The sequence below is a fragment of the Hyperolius riggenbachi genome, chromosome 3 (assembly GCF_040937935.1).
Source record: "Hyperolius riggenbachi isolate aHypRig1 chromosome 3, aHypRig1.pri, whole genome shotgun sequence".
In the NCBI taxonomy this organism is placed as follows: Eukaryota; Metazoa; Chordata; class Amphibia; order Anura; family Hyperoliidae; genus Hyperolius; species Hyperolius riggenbachi.
This window is the reverse complement of record NC_090648.1, coordinates 221,962,792-221,985,929: the sequence shown is the minus strand read 5'-3', so window position 1 is coordinate 221,985,929 and position 23,138 is coordinate 221,962,792. Positions and strand designations below refer to the sequence as shown.

Genomic DNA, 23,138 nt, shown 5'->3' with positions numbered 1-23,138 from the left:
CAGGTATACAGTGGCGGGTCCACTGAACAGAACAGGTATACAGTGGCGGGTCCACTGAACAGAACAGGTATACAGTGGCGGGTCCACTGAACAGAACAGGTATACAGTGGCGGGTCCACTGAACAGAACAGGTATACAGTGGCGGGTTCACAGAACAGGTATACAGTGGCGGGTCCACTGAACAGAACAGGTATACAGTGGCGGGTTCACAGAACAGGTATGCAGTGGCAGGATCACTGAACACAATAGGTATGCAGTGGCGTGTTCACTAAACAGGTATACAGTGGCGGGTCCACTGAACAGAACAGGTATACAGTGGCGGGTCCACTGAACAGAACAGGTATACAGTGGCGGGTCCACTGAACAGAACAGATATACAGTGGCGGGTCCACTGAACAGAACAGGTATACAGTGGCGGGTCCACTGAACAGAACAGGTATACAGTGGCGGGTTCACAGAACAGGTATGCAGTGGCAGGATCACTGAACACAATAGGTATGCAGTGGCGTGTTCACTAAACAGGTATACAGTGGCGGGTCCACTGAACAGAACAGGTATACAGTGGCGGGTTCACAGAACAGGTATACAGTGGCGGGTCCACTGAACAGAACAGGTATACAGTGGCGGGTCCACTGAACAGAACAGGTATACAGTGGCGGGTCCACTGAACAGAACAGGTATACAGTGGCGGGTCCACTGAACAGAACAGGTATACAGTGGCGGGTTCACAGAACAGGTATGCAGTGGCAGGATCACTGAACACAATAGGTATGCAGTGGCGTGTTCACTAAACAGGTATACAGTGGCGGGTCCACTGAACAGAACAGGTATACAGTGGCGGGTCCACTGAACAGAACAGGTATACAGTGGCGGGTCCACTGAACAGAACAGGTATACAGTGGCGGGTTCACAGAACAGGTATACAGTGGCGGGTCCACTGAACAGAACAGGTATACAGTGGCGGGTTCACAGAACAGGTATGCAGTGGCAGGATCACTGAACAGGTATGCAGTGGCAGGATCACTGAACAGGTATGGAGTGGCAGGATCACAGTACAGGTATGCAGTGGGCTGAGGGCTCACTGAACAGAACAGGTATGCAGTGGCAGGATCACTGAACAGGTATGGAGTGGCAGAATCACAGTACAGGTATGCAGTGGGCTGAGGGCTCACTGAACAGAACAGGTATGCAGTGGCAGGATCACTGAACAGGTATGCAGTGGCAGGATCACTGAACAGGTATGCAGTGGCAGGATCACAGTACAGGTATGCAGTGGGCTGAGGGCTCACTGAACAGAACAGGTATGCAGTGGCAGGATCACTGAACAGGTATGGAGTGGCAGGATCACAGTACAGGTATGCAGTGGGCTGAGGGCTCACTGAACAGAACAGGTATGCAGTGGCAGGATCACTGAACAGGTATGCAGTGGCAGGATCACTGAACAGGTATGCAGTGGCAGGATCACAGTACAGGTATGCAGTGGGCTGAGGGCTCACTGAACAGAACAGGTATGCAGCCAGGAAGAAGTTAAGCCTAACTAATCTTTCCCTATATGAGAGACTGCAGCAGCTCGCCCTACTCTCACTAATGCAGGCACACGAGTGGCCGTAATGGCCGCCGCTGCCTGCCTTATATAAGGGGGGGTGGGGCTCCAGGGGCTAGTGTAGCCTAATTGGCTACACTGGGCCTGCTGACTGTGATGTAGAGGGTCAAAGTTGACCCTCAGTGCATTATGGGGCGAACCGAACTTCTTCCGCAAAAGGTTCGCGTGCGGTACCCGCACGCGAACCACCTACGTTCGCGCGAACCACGTTCGCCGGCGAACCGTTCGGCCCAACTCTACTGACAGCACCTCTTTAAAAGGAGTTAGACATTTTTTGGCGTGTTTATTGCGGTTTTTGTCACCATAATAGACAGCAGAATGTTTGAAAATCACTGAAATTGGGACGTGTAACAAATATATCTTCTTTAAAGCTCTGATAGGTTTGTATTATTGTCCCCCATTAGTTTCCCCAAAGATCACTAGTGATCATATAAAATGTATGGAAACAGAGGTGCAACTACAGATCAAGAGATTCTATAGCAAAGGTTTGATGGGGCACCCAGCCCATGGTACATACTGTATAGTATAAGCAATGACTTTATTTATCCTACCTTTAAATACGAGAGGACGTGGCAATGCTCAGTAATGTACTACAGTGCATGGGGATATGTAGACTTCCCCTTCACTGTAGGCCCCACCCATTCTTTTGAATGATTTACAGCCCAACTCTTAGCTGAGAAAAAAAAACATATTGCTTATCTGCCAGACTGGCATTTTCTGTTTTCATTCAATCATATTTATTAATTTTGTATTTATATAGTGATGACATATCCTGCACTGCTGAGCATAGTATATAGTTTTGCCACTAACTGTCCCTCAGAGGGGCTCACAATCTAATAGCTAGCATAGTCATATGTCCATCATAGTCTACGGCCAAGACTTATCTATACAATTTGGGATGTAGGAGGATACTGGAGTGCTTGGAGGCAAGTCACACAAGGGATAACATAAAAACTCCATTTAGATAGTATCCTGGCTAAATTTGAACTGGGGTCCCCCATGCTGCAAGGGGAAAAATGCCATCCACTACACCCCCATGCCAATTTCAGTTTCCTTTTCTAACAAGGCACTGATCTAAAAGTATGTACTGTAGCCAATCAAAGCCTGAATAGTCTAAGCTCCTATCTCGTGTACATGTTCTACACCAGAAACTCTCTAGCCACTGAGGCAAATTTCATCATGATATATTTTAGATGTGTCATCTCTAATATCTGTAGTATCACAGGGTCATTCTAAAGGTGCGCACATATGCACAATGACTGTTTCCTGTAAGGATCAGGACTTAATCCCTCAAAGCACAGTTCAGGGCCGAGTGCTGTACAGACACATCTCTGGGGGGGTTTGACAATGGTACATTGCAAAACAGAGTGCCTTATGGTGGGCAGGTTAAGAATGTGTCAGGATAGTTTTGCACATACTAAATTCTCGACATAGACGGCCCTGGCCAGTTGTCTTTGAAGAGTTTAGCCTAGCGAGGTTATAGTATTGCTAAACTTTAAACCAAGCGTTTCATGCTTTATGACTGTACATATGAGAAAAAGGGAAGGGTTGAATATTTAGCAACACTGCACTTTGCTAATATACAATATACCAAGGAAGCTTTTGAAAGTTAAAAGGGAAAATGAAGACGTCACTAAGGAAGAATCACGCCTTACATCACAGTGTGATATTTTACAATTTATACAGAAACACTACAAATCACATATTTTAAGACGACTTGAAATGTATCTGTTATGTGTTTTTTTCTCTTAAACCTTTATTTCTTCTTGTCTCCAAAAAGGAATCTCTTTGTCTTGTCATTCTGTTAATAAAACAAATAAATAGCTCTTAGTAACAATATACATCATCTTAGTAAAGCTGCTGCAGTGTGAAACATTAACTTGAGATTATCGTAAGAGAAACAGAGGCGCCAGCAGGATAAAAGGTAATAAAATTTTTAAAATTTGCTGGGAGGCAGTGGTGGACTTACCTCCGGAAGGCAGACTCAAAATACTGTCTGAATTAAACAAAAAAATTTATTATTGGTACCCCAAAAGATGCAACGCGTTTCGCAGGCACTGCCCGCTTCATCAGGCAATAAGATAGGGGACAAACAGTAGCTCGTCAGTAGCACGAATGGCACCTCTGCACACCTGACGAGCTACTGTTTGTCCCCTATCTTATTGCCTGATGAAGCGGGCTGTGCCTGCGAAACGCGTTGCATCTTTTGGGGTACCAATAATAAATGTATTTGTTTAATTCAGACAGTATTTTGAGTCTGCCTTCCGGAGGTAAGTCCACCACTGCCTCCCAGCAAATTTTAAAATTTTTATTACCTTTTATCCTGCTGGCGCCTCTGTTTCTCTTACGATAATACTGTGTCCACCCCTGGTGGAGGGGTGACCTACCCCTACTTTCCTGATCTACAGAGAGCGACATCTTAATCCTGAGTGAGGACAGGTCTAATCTCCTCACCTGCATCTACAGTGGTTGCCTAAGAGGTAACCCATGTTTGTGAGTATATTCATCTCACACTTACATTTATCCACGGTTTCCAATATATACTACACTATATTGGGCTCTCGGTGTCTCCTATTTATTAACTTGAGATTACATTTTTTGTTTGTTTTCAGAACCACTGACTGGAGACATTCACTGAAATGAAAATACTAAACACTAGGCATGTGCTTCGACCCAGAACATTCCTGAAAAGCATTTATACACAATTATGAAGTACTCCTAAGCAATATGTATGCATCAAGGGGTACTTGAGATAATGTCACTCACAACGGGGGTTCTTGGCCAACACAGTCGTTAATAAAGAGGTACATGTTATAATAATATTGAGAAACACTGCCTTATGTCACAACAGAGTAACCAAGCAGCTCAGGGTGACCCAAAACCACAAGGAAAGTATAGGGGGGAAAAAATAAGAGACCGAAAAGCCTTCCTACTAAAAAGCAATGCATGTGATTTGCCTTCTTAAAACAGAAGGTACTTATTCAGCTTTAAGTGAACATCTGTGGTTACCCACAATACACTTCTACTGAATATGCAAATTATCTCTTTATGCCCTGGAAGCCAGGCTTGCATCCAGAACTGCTGGATTCAGGGACATAACGGGATAATTTGTATATTCAGTAGTGGTGCATTGTATGCTACACAGTAGAAAAAAAGAGCATTGTGGTTAACCACAGATGTTTACTTAAAGGATACCACAACTGACATGTGGCATAATGAGATAGACATGGGTATGTACAGTGCCTAGCACACAAATAACTATGCTGTGTTCCTTTTTTTCTTTCTCTGCCTGAAAGAGGTAAATATCAGGTATGTAAGTGGCTGACTCAGTCCTGACTCAGACAGGAAGTGACTACAGTGTGACCCTCACTGATAAGAATTTCCCCCTTTTTTATCTCTTTCTTGCTCTCAGAAGCCATTTTCTTCTAGGAAAGTGTTTTATAGTTGGAATTTCTTATCAGTGAAGGTCACACTGTAGTCACTTCCTGTCTGAGTCAGGACTGAGTCAGCCACTTACATACCTGATATTTACCTCTTTCAGGCAGAGAAAGAAAAAAAGGAACACAGCATAGTTATTTGTGTGCTAGGCACTGTACATACCCATGTCTATCTCATTATGCCACATGTCAGTTGTGGTATCCTTTAAAGCTGAATTATCGCAAGTACCTTCTGACTTATGTCACCTGTTCTAAGGGTGCTCAACCAAGGCATTTCATGATTTATGCATCAGCACATATAGCCTAGATTGTTTAGGATGCACAGGAAAGAGAAAATCAGTCTTTAGCTTATTTTCCACTACAAACAGAAAGTGCACAGGGAAAACATGTTTTTTATTTGCATTTCCTTTGTGAATTTTGGTGTACTTACATAGCCCTGTACAGTTTTACTGATTGGGATAGAACCCCAGTTGCACCAACAGTGCAGCAAGCAGTAAGTTTGCAAATCAGCAAGAATCAAAAATGGTACTAGTGGAAACAGAGAACTGTGAATTATATTAAATATAAAAGTATAATTACAATTGTCAAAGCACTTGAGCGTGTGAAATCTACTGCGTGTAGAGGAAACAAGGCCTTAAAGTGGTCTGAATCTCCGACACAACATTCAATAAAAATGTGTTTTCCTACTTTTTATTACTCATACAGTTATCATATTTCCTTTTGTGCATAAGTAATATTGTCTGTTTACAAATTACAAGTTTCCAAAGTTTAGTTTATCTTACCCTGAAACCTGCCATTGCATTTTATTCAAACTGCTTTTTATTATATATTAACCGCTTGCCGCCCGCGTCACGCCACTGGGCGTGGCCGCGGCGGCAGCCCCAGGACCAGCTAACGCCAATTGTCGGAAAGTCCTGGGGCAGCAGTTTGCGGGAGATCGCGCGCACGCTGCGCGCGCATCTCCCGCTTGGTGGGCGGAGCTGAGCTCCGCCTTCAGTCTCCGAGCGGCGATCGCCGCTCGGGAGACTGTTGCACGGCGAAACCGCCGTGTATTTACATGTGCAGCGCTGCGATCAGCAGCAGCGCTGCACTGGGGACAGCCGTGTGACACGGCTGTCCCTCTGGGGGACAAGTGAGCGATCGGCTCTCATAGGCAGAAGCCTATGACAGCCGATCGCCGTGATTGGCCGGCTGGGGGGAGGGAGGGGATTTAGAAAAAAAAAGAAAAGAAAATAGCAAAAAATATATAAAAAAAAACAAAAACAAATATTTATAAAAAAAAAAATAAACACAGGGGGGGCGATCAGACCTCACCAACAGAGAGCTCTGTTGGTGGGGAGAAAAGGGGGGGGGATCACTTGTGTGCAGAGGTATACGGCCCTGCAGCTTGGCCTTAAAGCTGCAGTGGCCAATTAAGGTAAAATTAGGCTGGTCACTAGGGGGGTTTACCACCATGGTCCTCAAGAGGTTAACATCTTCTAATTAGCTGTTCTGAGCTGTTTGTGTGCTTGAAGCACAGAGAGCTTCTTTTCACTCGTTACACTGTGTTTACACACATGTATCAACATTGGAATGTAAACAAAGATACTGTTATCTCCAGTTTGGATGCGGATTTGAAGCTGAATAGCAATACCAAGTGCTTTGTTTAACCATTTCAGTGATGTTCTGCTAAAAAAAATTTCTGAGATAGTAGCTTTCAAGCTGTGAGGATTCTTTTAAAGCAAAATAGAAATGCTGACTTTCAGACCACTTTTAGGTGCAATTTTACAAACACTGAAAAGTTCATAGCAGATTTGATATAGATATTACCAACAGCGCTATGACTAATTCATATACTAAAGATATGTAATTTTAAGTTTTAACAAAGACTGTTAATGTTATGTTTATCTCATGATGACATTTACTATGGTAACATTAAATTGTACAACAAAATACGAGGGTCGTCCTAAAAAGTAACAACCGTTTTCAATTATCAGTTAAAGGGACTCGCGATTAAAGCACGCATGCGCCGTACTTTCACGCTGGGCGCCGTGATGACGCGAGGCGTCCGACACTCGGCCGAAGGAGCCCGACACTCGGCCGAGTGTCGCCAGGCTGCCGCCGGGCAGCCATTCCGGAGCGGGGACTAGGAGAGGAGCCAGGACGCCGTCGTGGGACCTCCTGACCAGCACTGGGCTGGAGAAAGCCCCGGGCGAGTACTATTTTCATTTTTAAGTTGAGCTCAGTGTCCCTTTAAGGAAACATTATTTTAGACACGCAGGGCCTGATCCAATTCACTTTTTCTCCTAAGTTTTCTATTAGGAGATAATTTTCATCTCCAGTTTAAAATAACTTTTCAGCACTCTGCAATTGAAAAAGTACCAAAAAGTAGGTGAAAAAGTACCAAAAAGTAGGTGAAAAAGTGCTGTCAAAATTATTCTGAGTATTTTCTTGCTTGCTGGTGGATTAACCACTTCCCGACCGCCGTATGTACAATTGGCGGCCGGGAAGTGCACCCCGCAAGGACCGCCGTATTGACAATTGGCGGCGGTCCTTGTAGGGGCATGGGCGGAGCGATCGCGTCATCAGTGACGCGATCCTCCGCCTCCGCCTGGCGCCGCTCACCCGCCGCAACATCCCGCCGGCCATACGGAAGCGCCGGCGGGATGTTAACCCCGCGATCGCCGCATACAAAGTGTATAATACACTTTGTAATGTTTACAAAGTGTATTATACAGGCTGCCTCCTGCCCTGGTGGTCCCAGTGTCCGAGGGACCACCAGGGCAGGCTGCAGCCACCCTAGTCTGCACCAAGCACACTGATTTTTCCCCCCCCCCTGCCCCAGATCGCCCACAGCACCCATCAGACCCCCCCCTGCCCACCCCCCAGACCCCTGTTTGCACCCAATCACCCCCCTAATCACCCATCAATCACTCCCTGTCACTATCTGTCAACGCTATTTTTTTTTTTTTATCCCCCACCCTGCTCCCTGCCCCCTCCTGATCACCCCCCACCCCTCAGATTCTCCCCAGACCCCCCCCCCAGACCACCCCCCCTGTTTACTGTATGCATCTATCCCCCTGATCACCTGTCAATCACCTGTCAATCACCTGTCAATCACCTGTCAATCACCCATCAATCACCCGTCAATCACCCCCTGTCACTGCCACCCATCAGCCAGCCCCTAACCTGCCCCTTGCGGGCAATCTGATCACCCCCCCACACCAATAGATCGCCCGCAGATCCGACATCAGATCACCTCCCAAATCCATTGTTTACATCTATTCTCTCCTCTAAACACACACTAATTACCCATCAATCACCCATCAATCACCCCCTATCACCACCTGTCACTTTTACCTATCAGATCAGACCCTAATCTGCCCCTTGCGGGCACCCAATCACCCGCCCACACGCTCAGATTGCCCTCTGACCCCCCCTTATCAATTCACCAGTGCATTAATTACATCTGTTCTTCCCTGTAATAACCCACTGATCACCTGTCAATCACCTGCCAATCACCTATCACCCATCAATCACCCCCTGTCACTGCCACCCATCAATCAGCCCCTAACCTGCCCCTTGCGGGCAATCTGATCACCCACCCACACCATTAGATCGCCCGCAAACCCGCCGTCAGATTACCTCCCAAATGTATTGTTTACATCTGTTATCTTCTCTAAACACCCACTAATTACCCATCAATCACCCATCAATCACCCCCTATCACCACCTGTCACTGTTACCTATCAGATCAGACCCTAATCTGCCCCTTGCGGGCACCCAATCACCCGCCCACACGCTCAGATTGCCCTCAGACCCCCCCCTTATCAATTCGCCAGTGCATTAATTACATCTGTCCTTCCCTGTAATAACCCACTGACCACCTGTCAATCACCTGCCAATCACCTATCACCCATCAATCACCCCGTCACTGCCACCCAACAATCAGCCCCTAACCTGCCCCTTGCGGGCAATCTGATCACCCACCCACACCAATAGATCGCCCGCAGATCCGACATCAGATCACCACCCAAGCGCAGCGTTTACATCTATTCTCTCCTCTAAACACCCACTAATTACCCATCAATCACCCCCTATCACCACCTGTCACTGTTACCCATCAGATCAGACCCTAATCTGCCCCTTGCGGGCACCCAATCGCCCGCCTACACGCTCAGATTGCCCTCAGACCCCCCCTTATCAATTCGCCAGTGCAATATTTACATCTGTTCTCCCCTGTAATAACCCACTGATTACCTGTCAATCACCTATCAATCACCCATCAATCACCCCCTGTCACTGCCACCCATCAATCACCCCCTGTCACTTCCACCCATCAATCACCCGCTGTCACTGCCACCCATCAATCAGCCCCTAACCTGCCCCTTGCGGGCAAACTGATCACCCACCCACACCAATAGATCGCCCGCAGATCCGACATCAGATCACCACCCAAGCGCAGTGTTTCCATCTATTCTCTACCCTAAACACCCACTAATTACCCATCAATCACCCCCTGTCACTGCTACCTATCAGATTAGACCCCTATCTGCCCCTAGGGCACTCAATCACCCGCCCACACCCTCAGAATGCCCTCAGACCCCAGCCCTGATCACCTCGCCAGTGCATTGCTTGCATCTATTCCCCCCTCTAATCACACCTTGAGACACCCATCAATCACCTCCTGTCACCCCCTAGCACACCTACCCATCAGATCAGGCCCCAATTTGCCCCGTGTGGGCTCCTGATCACTCGGCCAATCCCTCAGATCCCCCTCAGACCCCCTTCCGATCACCTCCCCAGTGCATTGATTGCATCTATTTTCCCCTCTAACCACCCCCTGAGACACCCATCAATCACCTCCTGTCACCCCCCCTAGCACTCCTATCCATCAGATCAGGCCCAATACAACCTGTCATCTAAAAGGCCACCCTGCTTATGACCGGTTCCACAAAATTCGCCCCCTCATAGACCACCTGTCATCAAAATTTGCAGATGCTTATACCCCTGAACAGTCATTTTGAGACATTTGGTTTCCAGACTACTCACGGTTTTGGGCCTGTAAAATGCCAGGGCGGTATAGGAACCCCACAAGTGACCCTATTTTAGAAAAAAAGACACCCCAAGGTATTCTGTTAGGTGTATGACGAGTTCATAGAAGATTTTATTTTTGTCAAAAGTTAGCGGAAATTAATTTTTATTGGGTTTTTTTCACAAAGTGTCATTTTTCACTAACTTGTGACAAAAAATAAAATCTTCTATGAACTCGCCATACACCTAACGGAATACCTTGGGGTGTCTTCTTTCTAAAATGGGGTCACTTGTGGGGTTCCTATACTGCCCTGGCACTTTAGGGGCCCTAAACCGCGAGGAGTAGTCTAGAAAACAAATGCTTCAAAATGACCTGTGAATAGGACGTTGGGCCCCTTAGCGCACCTAGGCTGCAAAAAATTGTCACACATGTGGTACCGCTGTACTCAGGAAAAGTAGTATAATGTGTTTTGGGGTGTATTTTTACACATACCCATGCTGGATGGGAGAAATTTCTATGTAAATGGACAATTGTGTGTAAAAAAATCAAACAATTGTCATTTACAGAGATATTTCTCCCACTTAGCATGGGTATGTGTAAAAATACACCCCAAAACGCATTATACTACTTCTCCTGAGTACGGCGGTACCACATGTGTGACACTTTTTTACACCCTAAGTACGCTAAGGGGCCCAAAGTCCAATGAGTACCTTTAGGATTTCACAGGTCATTTTGCGACATTTGGTTTCAAGACTACTCCTCACGGTTTAGGGCCCCTAAAATGCCAGGGCAGTATAGGAACCCCACAAATGACCCCATTCTAGAAAGAAGACACCCAAAGGTATTCCGTACGGAGTATGGTGAGTTCATAGAAGATTTTATTTTTTGTCACAAGTTAGCGGAAAATGACACTTTGTGAAAAAAAACTATTAAAATCAATTTCCGCTAACTTGTGACAAAAAAATAAAAACTTCTATGAACTCACCATACTCCTAACGGAATACCTTGGGGTGTCTTCTTTCTAAAATGGGGTCATTAGTGGGGTTCCTATACTGCCCTGGCATTTTAGGGGCCCTAAACCGTGAGGAGTAGTCTTGAAACAAAAATGACCTGTGAAATCCTAAAGGTACTCATTGCACTTTGGGCCCCTTAGTGCAGTTAGGGTGCAAAAAAGTGCCACACATGTGGTATCGCCGTACTCGGGAGAAGTAGTATAATGTGTTTTGGGGTGTATTTTTACACATACCCATGCTGGGTGGGAGAAATACCTCTGTAAATGACAATCTTTTGATTTTTTTACACACAATTGTCCATTTACAGAGGTATTTCTCCCACCCAGCATGGGTATGTGTAAAAATACACCCCAAAACACATTGTACTACTTCTCCTGAGTACGGCGATACCACATGTGTGGCACTTTTTTGCACCCTAACTGCGCTAAAGGGCCCAAAGTCCAATGAGTACCTTTAGAATTTCACAGGTCATTTTGAGAAATTTCGTTTCAAGACTACTCCTCACGGTTTAGGGCCCCTAAAATGCCAGGGCAGTATAGGAACCCCACAAATGACCCCATTTTAGAAAGAAGACACCCCAAGGTATTCCGTTAGGAGTATGGTGAGTTCATAGAAGATTTTATTTTTTGTCAAAAGTTAGTGGAAAATGACACTTTGTGAAAAAACACAATTAAAATCAATTTCCGCTAACTTTTGACAAAAAAATAAAATCTTCTATGAACTCACTATACTCCTAACGGAATACCTTGGGGTGTCTTCTTTCTAAAATGGGGTCATTTGTGGGGTTCCTATACTGCCCTGGCATTTTAGGGGCCCTAAACCGTGAGGAGTAGTCTTGAAACGAAATTTCTCAAAATGACCTGTGAAATTCTAAAGGTACTCATTGGACTTTGGGCCCTTTAGCGCAGTTAGGGTGCAAAAAAGTGCCACACATGTGGTATCGCCGTACTCAGGAGAAGTAGTATAATGTGTTTTGTGGTGTATTTTTACACATACCCATGCTGAATGGGAGAAAGATCTCTGTAAATGGACAATTGTGTGTAAAAAAAATTAACAAATTGTCATTTACAGAGATATTTCTCCCACCCAGCATGGGTATGTGTAAAAATACACCCCAAAACACATTATACTACTTCTCCTGAGTACGGCAATACCACATGTGTGGCACTTTTTTGCACCCTAACTGCGCTAAGGGGTCCAAAGTCCAATGAGCACCTTCAGGCTTTACAGGGGTGCTTACAATTTAGCACCCCCCAAAATGTCAGGACAGTAAACACACCCCACAAATGACCCCATTTTGGAAAGTAGACACTTCAAGGTATTCAGAGAGGAGCATGGTGAGTCCGTGGCAGATTTCATTTTTTTTTGTCGCAAGTTAGAAGAAATGGAAACTTTTTTTTTTTTTTCACAAAGTGTCATTTTCCGCTTACTTGTGACAAAAAATAATATCTTCTATGAACTCACTATGCCTCTCAGTGAATACTTTGGGATGTCTTCTTTCCAAAATGGGGTCATTTGGGGGGTATTTATACTATCCTGGAATTCTAGCCCCTCATGAAACATGACAGAGGGTCAGAAAGGTCAGAGATGCTTGAAAATGGGAAAATTCACTTTTTGCACCATAGTTTGTAAACGCTATAACTTTTACCCAAACCAATAAATATACACTGAATGGGTTTTTTTGTATCAAAAACATGTTTGTCCACATTTTTCGCGCTGCATGTATACAGAAATTTTACTTTATTTGAAAACTGTCAGCACAGAAAGTTAAAAAAATCATTTTTTTGCCAAAATTCATGTCTTTTTTGCTGAATATAATAAAAAGTAAAAATCGCAGGAGCAATCAAATAGCACTAAAAGAAAGCTTTATTAGTGACAAGAAAAGGAGCCAAAATTCATTTAGGTGGTAGGTTGTATGAGCGAGCAATAAACCGTGAAAGCTGCAGTGGTCTGAATGGAAAAAAAGTGGCCGGTCCTTAAGGGGTAGAAAGCCCTAGGTCCTCAAGTGGTTAAAAGGCATTTTATTGATATGATGTGAAATACCACCTAGGAAAGAAATAAAGGAGAAAAGGTGAATTGGATCAGACCCACTGTATCTTCTGATTATTTCCTTGCATAACCTCCTTTGTTTAAGCATTGATCATATCTTTTTATAAGGTTTTCAGTCCCTTCCTTGTAATAGTATCACACTTCCTACCTAAGGGGTAGAGGAATTAGGGATGTTTCATGTTAATGTAAATGCTGAAAAAGTTTCATGTTAATGCTGAACAAACAGTTACTGGTGTTCTGCAGTCACAAGCAGTGCAGGAGGGAGGGAAAAGATTAACCTGACAGATGTAAATAAAATTACACTGAAAGTATACCTCGCATGGCAGATGAAAGCAAATGGCTGTTACTTTCTGGATGGCCCTCATATAAACAGAAAATATATACATTTATATTATAACATGTGTGGTCTCTACTTGTAATCTACTATCATTTCATGATATTAATCCTTAATATGAATCTTCCCAATAAATGAAGCTGTCCACTATTCCATGTATGCTTTAACCTTTACAGGAACTTTTAGAGAATGAAGGGTAAGGAGTGACCATACCTTAGCAACATTCGGTTTCCTTCCTGCTGGCTTTGAAACGTCTCTACAAACAATTTCATAATCATTGTCTGATGCAACAGCCACCTTCTTGTTAACTTCTCTGGAAGTAACTTCTTTACAGGTCCGAGTGGAAATGTGATCATACATACAACTCATAGAATAGCTGGAAGTCTGGTCTACAGTCTCGTAATTATTGGTAGAGTGGAGGCCTCTAAATGGTATTTGTTCATAAGTTTCCTCAACCTCGGGATCTGTAACATTACAATACACAAATGCATTGCCAGGAATTTCACCTCTGCCACGTAATATAGGAGCGGTTACTGTTTTACTGTTAACAGTCTGAACTGCTGTTGCAAATCTCATCTCTACAACTTCACATTCTGATAGGTCCTTCAAACTACTGAGGAGTTTAGGTGTCCTTGTGTCCACAGGCAACTTCATTCCTTCTTTTCCTGCAGAGTGTATGGAGCTTTTTAGGTGTCTTAGTGCTGCAGGTATATTGTGATCTAGTTTAACCTCAGAATAAAGGATATCTGGAGTACTCGCCTGAGCCATGTTCATGTGATTGAACTGTGCTTCTTTGATCACAGAATAGAGGATATCCGTTTTCTTACTATTAACATATAGACCTTCATTTACCTCCTTGTTTATCGTAGAATAGATTTGCCCATTATAATTATCATTTACAACTTTTATCCTGTCTGGAATTGGTGGAGTTATGTCCTACAACACAAATTAACATTATTGTCACTGATCACAGCCAATAGCAGTTATTATTTAAGCTTTTTGCTAGATCTATACCTAATCTAATAATCCTATTCAGTTCTTGATTGGAATTACATTTCATTTCTACATTGATATCATGTCACAGCTTTTATACCAGTTATTGCACTAATCCTGCTTTAAAGGCTTTTTCTTGTACGTGGATGTTGAGTTGTTGCTTTCATTCTGTTGTTATGGATTTAAAAAAAAAAAAAACTGCGGTCGTTCAGAAAGCCACTGAGACAGTGCATGCTGCTGTACATCTTCCATGCTGTGCATCATAAAATGCTATTTACTGACTGATATGACCTTTTAAATATTTTACTCTGCCTTGCCCAGGTACTGTGTGTCTTGCATCAGCACTTATAATAAGCAGTCCAAGAATATTGCTTTTTCTGTGGTTTGGACTCTACAGCTGGCTATAGTAGGGCTAGGTTCCAATATACAGCTAATGGCAGCCTCTTAGAAAGTTTATGTAGTGTTTATTTAGTGAGATATTTGCACTTAACTTATGACGTGTCTACACCAATATTAAATACCGTATTTGCCGTTGTATAATCACTAAGCAGTTTAGACTAGTCTACAGATGGTTTTTAGTCTACAGATGGTTTGGTGTTATGTTTCTAACATTCAGTAATTACACAATTCACAAAGGCAAACAAGAAGTAACCACGCCCACTTTTTCTGCCAGAGATTAGACCAGCTAATTTCTCTCAGTAAAATAATTCTGTGAGGTATTTTAGACGTGAGGATGGAACCTTTTGTATTAATTCTGCAGGAGTTTAATTGTAGTCAGAGGAGAAGGATGTCAGTCATAGTTACTTGTTTGTGAATTGCATCTTTTCTGTTTCAAAGTTTTTATTGAAGTTTTCAAAATACAAATTATAACATATACACTCTTAAAAAACAGTTCAGACGGGTCAGAATGTGGCAAAAAGATATGTCCAAGATTCTGATGGTCTCAATATGCCAGCCCAAGGCTTCACACTTGCGCTTCTGGAATGTCCTCAGTTAAGACACATATAGCCAAAGACACATCTGACCGCGTTTATACTGGTTGGGCCGTGGCCCGTGAATTGTCATCTTGTGATAATTTTCCCTGCTTTACTGACCTAATTACCAAATGTTTTAGACCAGGTCTAAAAACAGGTCTAAAACATTTGGTATTAGTGAATTCCCCTTTGATGCAACTGACCAAACCATCAGTAGACTAAAAAACATCTAACATCTGTAGACTAGTCTAAACTGCTTAGTGAATTGAGGCCCTTCAAGCCCAAGCAGATAACGCGGCAACAGGGCAATTCTTGCACTGGATATAGCCAAGGCCTTCGATAGTGTGGAATAGACGTATTTATGTGGGGTATTGGAGCATCTGCGGTTTGGTCCATATTTTATTGGTTGGGTGAGGACACTGTATCGATCTCCCTCTGCTATTATAAGGGCTAATGGCTCTGTTTCATCCCCATTTAATCTGCAGCGCGGTACGAGGCAGGGTTGCCCCCTATCGCCGTTGCTTTTTGCAATCGCCATTGAGCCTCTTGCAGAATGTGTAAGGGGCTCTTCGTACATTTCGGGGTTCCAATACGGGGACAATGAAGAAAAAATATCGCTTTACGCGGACGACACGTTGTATTTGGCAGATACACAGTCCTCATTAGAAGCCACTATTACTTTACTTCAAAAATTTAAAGAATACTCTGGTCTCTCTGTGAATTGGGATAAGTCTTGTATAATGCCAGTAGATCCATTTGTAATACCTCCCCTTGTAGCAAAATCTAAATTAAAAGTGGTAGGATCTTTTAAGTATTTGGGAATAGTCCAGGGAGCCCACTAAATTTGAGCAATTAAATATTGCTCCCCTACTAGATAGATCTAGGTCTAAAATTAAAGCATGACTGAAGTTACCTTTATCGCTAGTAGCCAGGGTAAACCTTATAAAGATGGTCTTAATGCCGCAAATTCTATACTTTCTACATAATTACCCCGTATGGCTGCCTAAAAAACTATTTAAAATATTTGACAGGATGTTTAGAGATCTGATATGGAACAAAAAACAGCCCCGAATTAAACTTGAACTTCTACAGCATTCCAAGGAGGAAGGGGGGCTAGCAGTCCCTAATCCATGGATATATTTTCTTTCGGCTCAGATGCAACACCTGGGGGGATGGGAACAAGAAGATTTGGCGGAATCAAGTAGAAATCTCTTAAACTACTGGCTGAGCTCTAAAACAATATATGAAGCATTGGAGGGAGGTAGAGTTAATATGATACAACCCAAAATGCCCACATTTACTCTCATGCTCAAGGTTTGGCACAAAGTTAGGTTCCTCCAACAGGTTACTGGTTTTACAATATATACCCCGATTTGGCGAAATTATGGGCTATCGGAACTGGCAGGGTTAGACTTTGGGCAAATGTGGGAAAAAGTTGGGGTGGATAAACTATTAATGATATGGAATCGGGAGGGCCTTGCGTCTTTTAACTCAGTAGTACAAAGGTGCCATCCAATTTCTAAGGGGGTTCTACAATTCCAATACCTACGACTTAAACACGCAATTAAGAAACAGGCAGAGACATACAAGTTTAGACTTCAATCAGCCCCTGTTTTAAATATGGTGGCCCAAGCAACGACCAAACAAGGCCTTATCTCCCAATGTTATCTTATGTTACTTGAGGATTTTCACCGAAAATTCCCGTTGAAATGTAGAGACATGTGGACCAAAGATATTCCGACTCTATCAGATCAAGATTGGTTGGAGGCCCTTCAAGCTATACCCCTGTTATCAGTAAATGCTACCCAGAAGTTCACGCAGCTTCAGATAATTCATAGGTCTCACTATACACCTAAACGACTATTTAATTTTGGCCTACTTCCCTCGCCAGCTTGTCCTAGATGTGCTAGAGATTAGTGTTGGGCGAACAGTGTTCGCCACTGTTCGGGTTCTGCAGAACATCACCCTGTTCGGGTGATGTTCGAGTTCGGCCGAACACCTGATGGTGTTCGGCCAAACCGTTCGGCCACATGACCGAACTAAGAGCGCATGGTCGAACGTTCCCCGAACGTTCGGCTAGCGCTGTGATTGGCCGAACGGGTCACGTGGTTCGGACCCGAACGCGCTCTGATTGGCCGAACTGTCACGTGGTTCGGGTAAATAAATACCCGAACCACGTCATATCTCTGCCATTTGTCTGTGGGTTTAGCTTTGGGTAGGCAGGCAGGGTAGTTCGCGCTCCAGCCACGCTAGCCAGGGTCCCCCCAGTCATTGTGTCGCTGCTGGGAATAGTAGTACACCGCTCGCTCAGCCACACTATATAGCATTCTGTTTACTGCCACTCTGTGTACCTCGCTCAGCCACACTATATAGCATTCTGTTTACTGTCACTCTGTGTCTGCTGGGAATAGTAGTACACCGCTCGCTCAGCTACACTATATAGCATTTTGTTTACTGCCACTCTGTGTACCTCGCTCAGCCACACTATATAGCATTCTGTTTACTGCCACTCTGTGTCTGCTGGGAATAGTAGTACACCGCTCGCTCAGCCACACTATATACCATTCTGTTTACTGCCACTCTGTGTACCTCGCTCAGCCACACTATATAGCATTGTGTTTACTGCCACTCTGTGTCTGCTGGGAACAGTAGTACACTGCTCGCTCAGCCACACTATATAGCATTGTGTTTACTGCCACTCTGTGTACCTCGCTCAGCCACACTATATCGCATTCTGTTTACTGCCACTCTGTGTCTGCTGGGAATAGTAGTACACCGCTCACCCGCCACTGTATAGCATTGTGCTCTGTGTCGCTGCTGGGAATAGTGGTACACCGCTCAGCCACACTATATAGCATTCTGTTTACTGTTCTGTGTCTGCTGGGAATAGTAGTACACCGCTCGCTCAGCCACACTATATAGCATTCTGTTTACTGCCACTCTGTGTACCTCGCTCAGCCACACTATATAGCATTCTGTTTACTGCCACTCTGTGTCTGCTGGGAATAGTAGTACACCGCTCACCCTCCACTGTATAGCATTGTGCTCTGTGTCGCTGCTGGGAATAGTGGTACACCGCTCACCCGCCACTGTATAGCATTGTGCTCTGTGTCGCTGCTGGGAATAGTGGTACACCGCTCAGCCACACTATATAGCATTCTGTTTACTGTTCTGTGTCTGCTGGGAATAGTAGTACACCGCTCGCTCAGCCACACTATATAGCATTCTGTTTACTGCCACTCTGTGTACCTTGCTCAGCCACACTATATAGCATTCTGTTTACTGCCACTCTGTGTCTGCTGGGAATAGTAGTACACTGCTCGCTCAGCCACACTATATAGCATTCTGTTTACTGCCACTCTGTGTACCTCGCTCAGCCACACTATTTAGCATTCTGTTTACTGCCACTCTGTGTCTGCTGGGAATAGTAGTACACCGCTCGCTCAGCCACACTATATACCATTCTGTTTACTGCCACTCTGTGTACCTCGCTCAGCCACACTATATAGCATTGTGTTTACTGCCACTCTGTGTCTGCTGGGAACAGTAGTACACTGCTCGCTCAGCCACACTATATAGCATTGTGTTTACTGCCACTCTGTGTACCTCGCTCAGCCACACTATATCGCATTCTGTTTACTGCCACTCTGTGTCTGCTGGGAATAGTAGTACACCGCTCACCCGCCACTGTATAGCATTGTGCTCTGTGTCGCTGCTGGGAATAGTGGTACACCGCTCAGCCACACTATATAGCATTCTGTTTACTGTTCTGTGTCTGCTGGGAATAGTAGTACACCGCTCGCTCAGCCACACTATATAGCATTCTGTTTACTGCCACTCTGTGTACCTCGCTCAGCCACACTATATAGCATTCTGTTTACTGCCACTCTGTGTCTGCTGGGAATAGTAGTACACCGCTCACCCTCCACTGTATAGCATTGTGCTCTGTGTCGCTGCTGGGAATAGTGGTACACCGCTCACCCGCCACTGTATAGCATTGTGCTCTGTGTCGCTGCTGGGAATAGTGGTACACCGCTCAGCCACACTATATAGCATTCTGTTTACTGTTCTGTGTCTGCTGGGAATAGTAGTACACCGCTCGCTCAGCCACACTATATAGCATTCTGTTTACTGCCACTCTGTGTACCTTGCTCAGCCACACTATATAGCATTCTGTTTACTGCCACTCTGTGTCTGCTGGGAATAGTAGTACACTGCTCGCTCAGCCACACTATATAGCATTCTGTTTACTGCCACTCTGTGTACCTCGCTCAGCCACACTATTTAGCATTCTGTTTACTGCCACTCTGTGTCTGCTGGGAATAGTAGTAAACCGCTCGCTCAGCCACACTATATAGCATTGTTTTTACTGCCACTCTGTGTACCTCGCTCAGCCACACTATATAGCATTCTGTTTACTGCCACTCTGTGTCTGCTGGGAATAGTAGTACACCGCTCGCTCAGCCACACTATATAGCATTGTGTTTACTGCCACTCTGTGTACCTCGCTCAGCCACACTATATAGCATTGTGTTTACTGCCACTCTGTGTCTGCTGGGAATAGTAGTACACCACTCACTCAGCCACACTATATAGCATTGTGTTTACTGCCACTCTGTGTACCTTGCTCAGCCACACTATATAGCATTGTGTTTACTGCCACTCTGTGTCTGCTGGGAACAGTAGTACACCGCGCACCCGCCACTGTATAGCATTGTGCTCTGTGTCACTGCTGGGAATAGTGGTACACCGCTCACCCGCCACTGTATAGCATTGTGCTCTGTGTCGCTGCTGGGAATAGTGGTACACCGCTCACCCACCACTGTATAGCATTTCTGTACTGCCACTGTACTGCTGCCAGTCAGCGTGTACTTTAAGGATAAGTGAAATGAGGAAGAAATCCGGTGAAAGAGGGAGGGGCAAGGGAAGAGGTGTTTCCCCTGACGGTTCACGTACAGGCCACAGGGGAGCACCCAAGAAAACCCACTCAATACCGCCCATGTTGTCCAGGACAACAACCCTCACAAATCCAAAAGAACAGGACCAGATAATTACTTGGATGACCTCTCAAGCGTCCAGCAGTGGGTTAAGCAGCACCAGCACATCACGCACGAGGTCCGAGTCCTCAGCCAGTTACAAGGAGCCAGTGGGCACAAAGCTGACACAACCGGCAGTGACACCACGCACACAACTGCCAGATAACCAGTCCGATGAATTACCTCAGGACACAATGGGGTATTCGCAGGAGCTATTCCCAGCCCAACAAACTTCCACCTTTCAAAGGTCAATGGAGGAACAGCCAGAAATGTTGTGCCCGGATTCACAACCATTAACTGTGGGAAATGCACCGCGCACTGAAATACAAGGCGAGTCCGAGGAGGACTCGGAAACCCAAATCCCAGAGCAAGTTGGGAAGGAGGGGTTGCAATTGCAGGAGGTCAGCCGACAAGATCTGGAAGACGACGTTGGAGTGAGCTGCGCAGAGGTTGTTCTGAGGAGCACGGCGGCGGCCCCCCACAATGACATATGACGAGTTTCAGGAGATGAAAGAGGAGGGTATGGACAATGTGGACAGAGACCCAGATTTTGTTTGTGAACGAGAACATCGCCGTCGTAGCAGCAGCACAGATGAGTCTGTTGAAGAACCCACTGCTGCACGAGTTCGCCTTGTGCCACAAGGTAGGCGGCACGCAATTTCAGGCACCACAAGCGTGGAAGTTCAAGTGAGAGGCAAAAGAGGCGCAAACAGAAATCGCCAGCAAGGCAGGTGCTCCAAAGTCTGGGCTTTCTTTGAAGACTGCACTGAGGATGGTACTATGGTGATTTGCAAGGTGTGCAAGACCCGCCTGAGCAGGGGGAAAAGTATTAACAACCTCTCCACCACCAGCATGAGCCGCCACATGCTATCCAAACATCCCACTCTGTGGGCAAACGCGGCAGGACAGGGTACCAGCAACACTGCCTCCTTTGGGGTCACCAGACTCACCACCAGACCCGCCTCAGCAGCAGCAGTAGCCCAGCCATTGCGTGGTTCACAACATTCACAAACATCAGACGCTGACACTGTCACTTTCCGGAGTAGTGCTCTTGAGGTCTCCCAGTGTTCATCAAACACAACAACCAACAGCCCTTTAGTGTGCAGCCCTACGATTCAGTTGTCTGTCTCGGAGATGTTTGATCGCAAGAGATAATTGCCAGCAAATGACCCCCGGGCCGTGGCAGTAACAGCCAGCATAGCCAAGCTTCTGGCCTGCGAAATGCTGCCATATCGAGTGGTGGAGACAAACAGCTTCAAGGGCATGATGTCAGTGGCCATCCCACGTTACGTGGTTCCCAGCCGCTACCACTTTGCGCGCTCTGCAGTGCCTGAGTTGCATGAGCACGTGGTCAGCAAAATAACCCGAAGCTTGAAGAATGCCGTTGCCTGCAAGGTTCACCTCACCACTGACACCTGGACGAGTGCGTTCGGCCAGGGTCGATACATCTCCCTTACCGCGCACTGGGTGAACCTTGTGGAGCCTGGCAGCGATTCCTCACCTGCTACTGCGCGGGTGTTGCCCACGCCGCAAACAGCTGCACCGCCGTCCCTCCCACTGGATAACAACAGCAGCACCTACCTCTCTGACTCCTTCTCCTCCAACGCATCTCAAAGCTGTACCTCATCCGGAAACGCTAACCCAGCAGCAGTAGGATCGTGGAAGCAGTGCAGCACAGCTGTTGGCATGCGTCAGCAAGCGTTGCTGAAGCTGATCTGCCTTGGGGATAAGCAGCACACAGGGGAGGAAATTTGGAGGGGAATAAAGGAACAGACGGATTTGTGGCTGGCACCGCTGGACCTGAAACCGGGCATGGTTGTGTGTGATAATGGGAGTAATCTCATTCGCGCTTTAAGGTTGGCTAAGCTGACACACATCCCTTGCCTGGCGCACGTAATGAACCTAGTAGTTCAGCGGTTCCTGAGGACATACCCAGGTGTGGCCGATCTTCTGTTGAAGGTGCGACGAGTGGCCAAGCATTGCAGAAATTCCAGTACTGCTTTGGGGGCACTCGCCAAGATGCAGGAGCGCTTCAATCTCCCCCACCATCGCTTGCTGTGTGATATCCCTACGCGCTGGAATTCTACGCTGCACATGCTAGCCCGCTTTTGCGAGCAGAAGAGTGCAGTGGTCCAGTACATGACGGCGCAGTACCGAGGCGCATCCGGACAGCTGCCAAGTTTCTGTGGATCCGATTGGGCCAACATGTTGGACCTCTGCCAAGTCCTCCAAAATTTTGAGCAATCCATGTTGCTTGTGAGCAGTGACAACTCTTCAGTCAGCATTACCATACCACTGCTGTGTTTATTGAAGAGGTCAATGTTGAAAATCAAGGAAACAGCTGTCATGATGCAACTGGGGGAATCTGAAGGAGAAAATGATCAGCGTGATGATACCAACATCAGGCCATCTTTTCCCTTAGGAAACGCTGGCCCCAGCAGCTATGACGAAGAAGAGGAGGAGGAACAGCTGGAGTTGGAGCAGGAATTTCCTGCCACCACTGACGAGGGCCAGAGCGGTGCACGTTGGACTTCCACAATTCAGCGCGAATGGTCAGCAGAAGCAGACCAGGAAGAAGGTGACGACTATGATGCATCACAACAACTATCACAACGCTCACAAGAGGATGATGAGGATTCTGGCAGGACTCTGGCACATATGGCTCAATTCATGCTAGACTGCATT

At 45.6% G+C, this 23,138-nt stretch overlaps 1 protein-coding gene across 2 annotated transcripts in view; it reads right to left on the bottom strand.

Annotated features, from left to right (window-relative positions):
* Window positions 1–1,850: 1,850 nt before the first annotated feature.
* Window positions 1,851–23,138, bottom strand: part of LOC137563401 (uncharacterized) — a 74,982-nt gene continuing 53,694 nt past the window's right edge. For both annotated transcript variants that reach the window (XM_068275804.1, XM_068275803.1), the window contains 2 exons: window positions 13,664–14,386; window positions 1,851–3,404 (listed from right to left, as the gene is read on the bottom strand). In XM_068275804.1, the coding sequence (XP_068131905.1) occupies window positions 3,360–3,404; window positions 13,664–14,386 (768 nt within the window). In that variant the 3' untranslated portion in view covers window positions 1,851–3,359. The remainder of the gene's footprint in view (window positions 3,405–13,663; window positions 14,387–23,138) is intronic.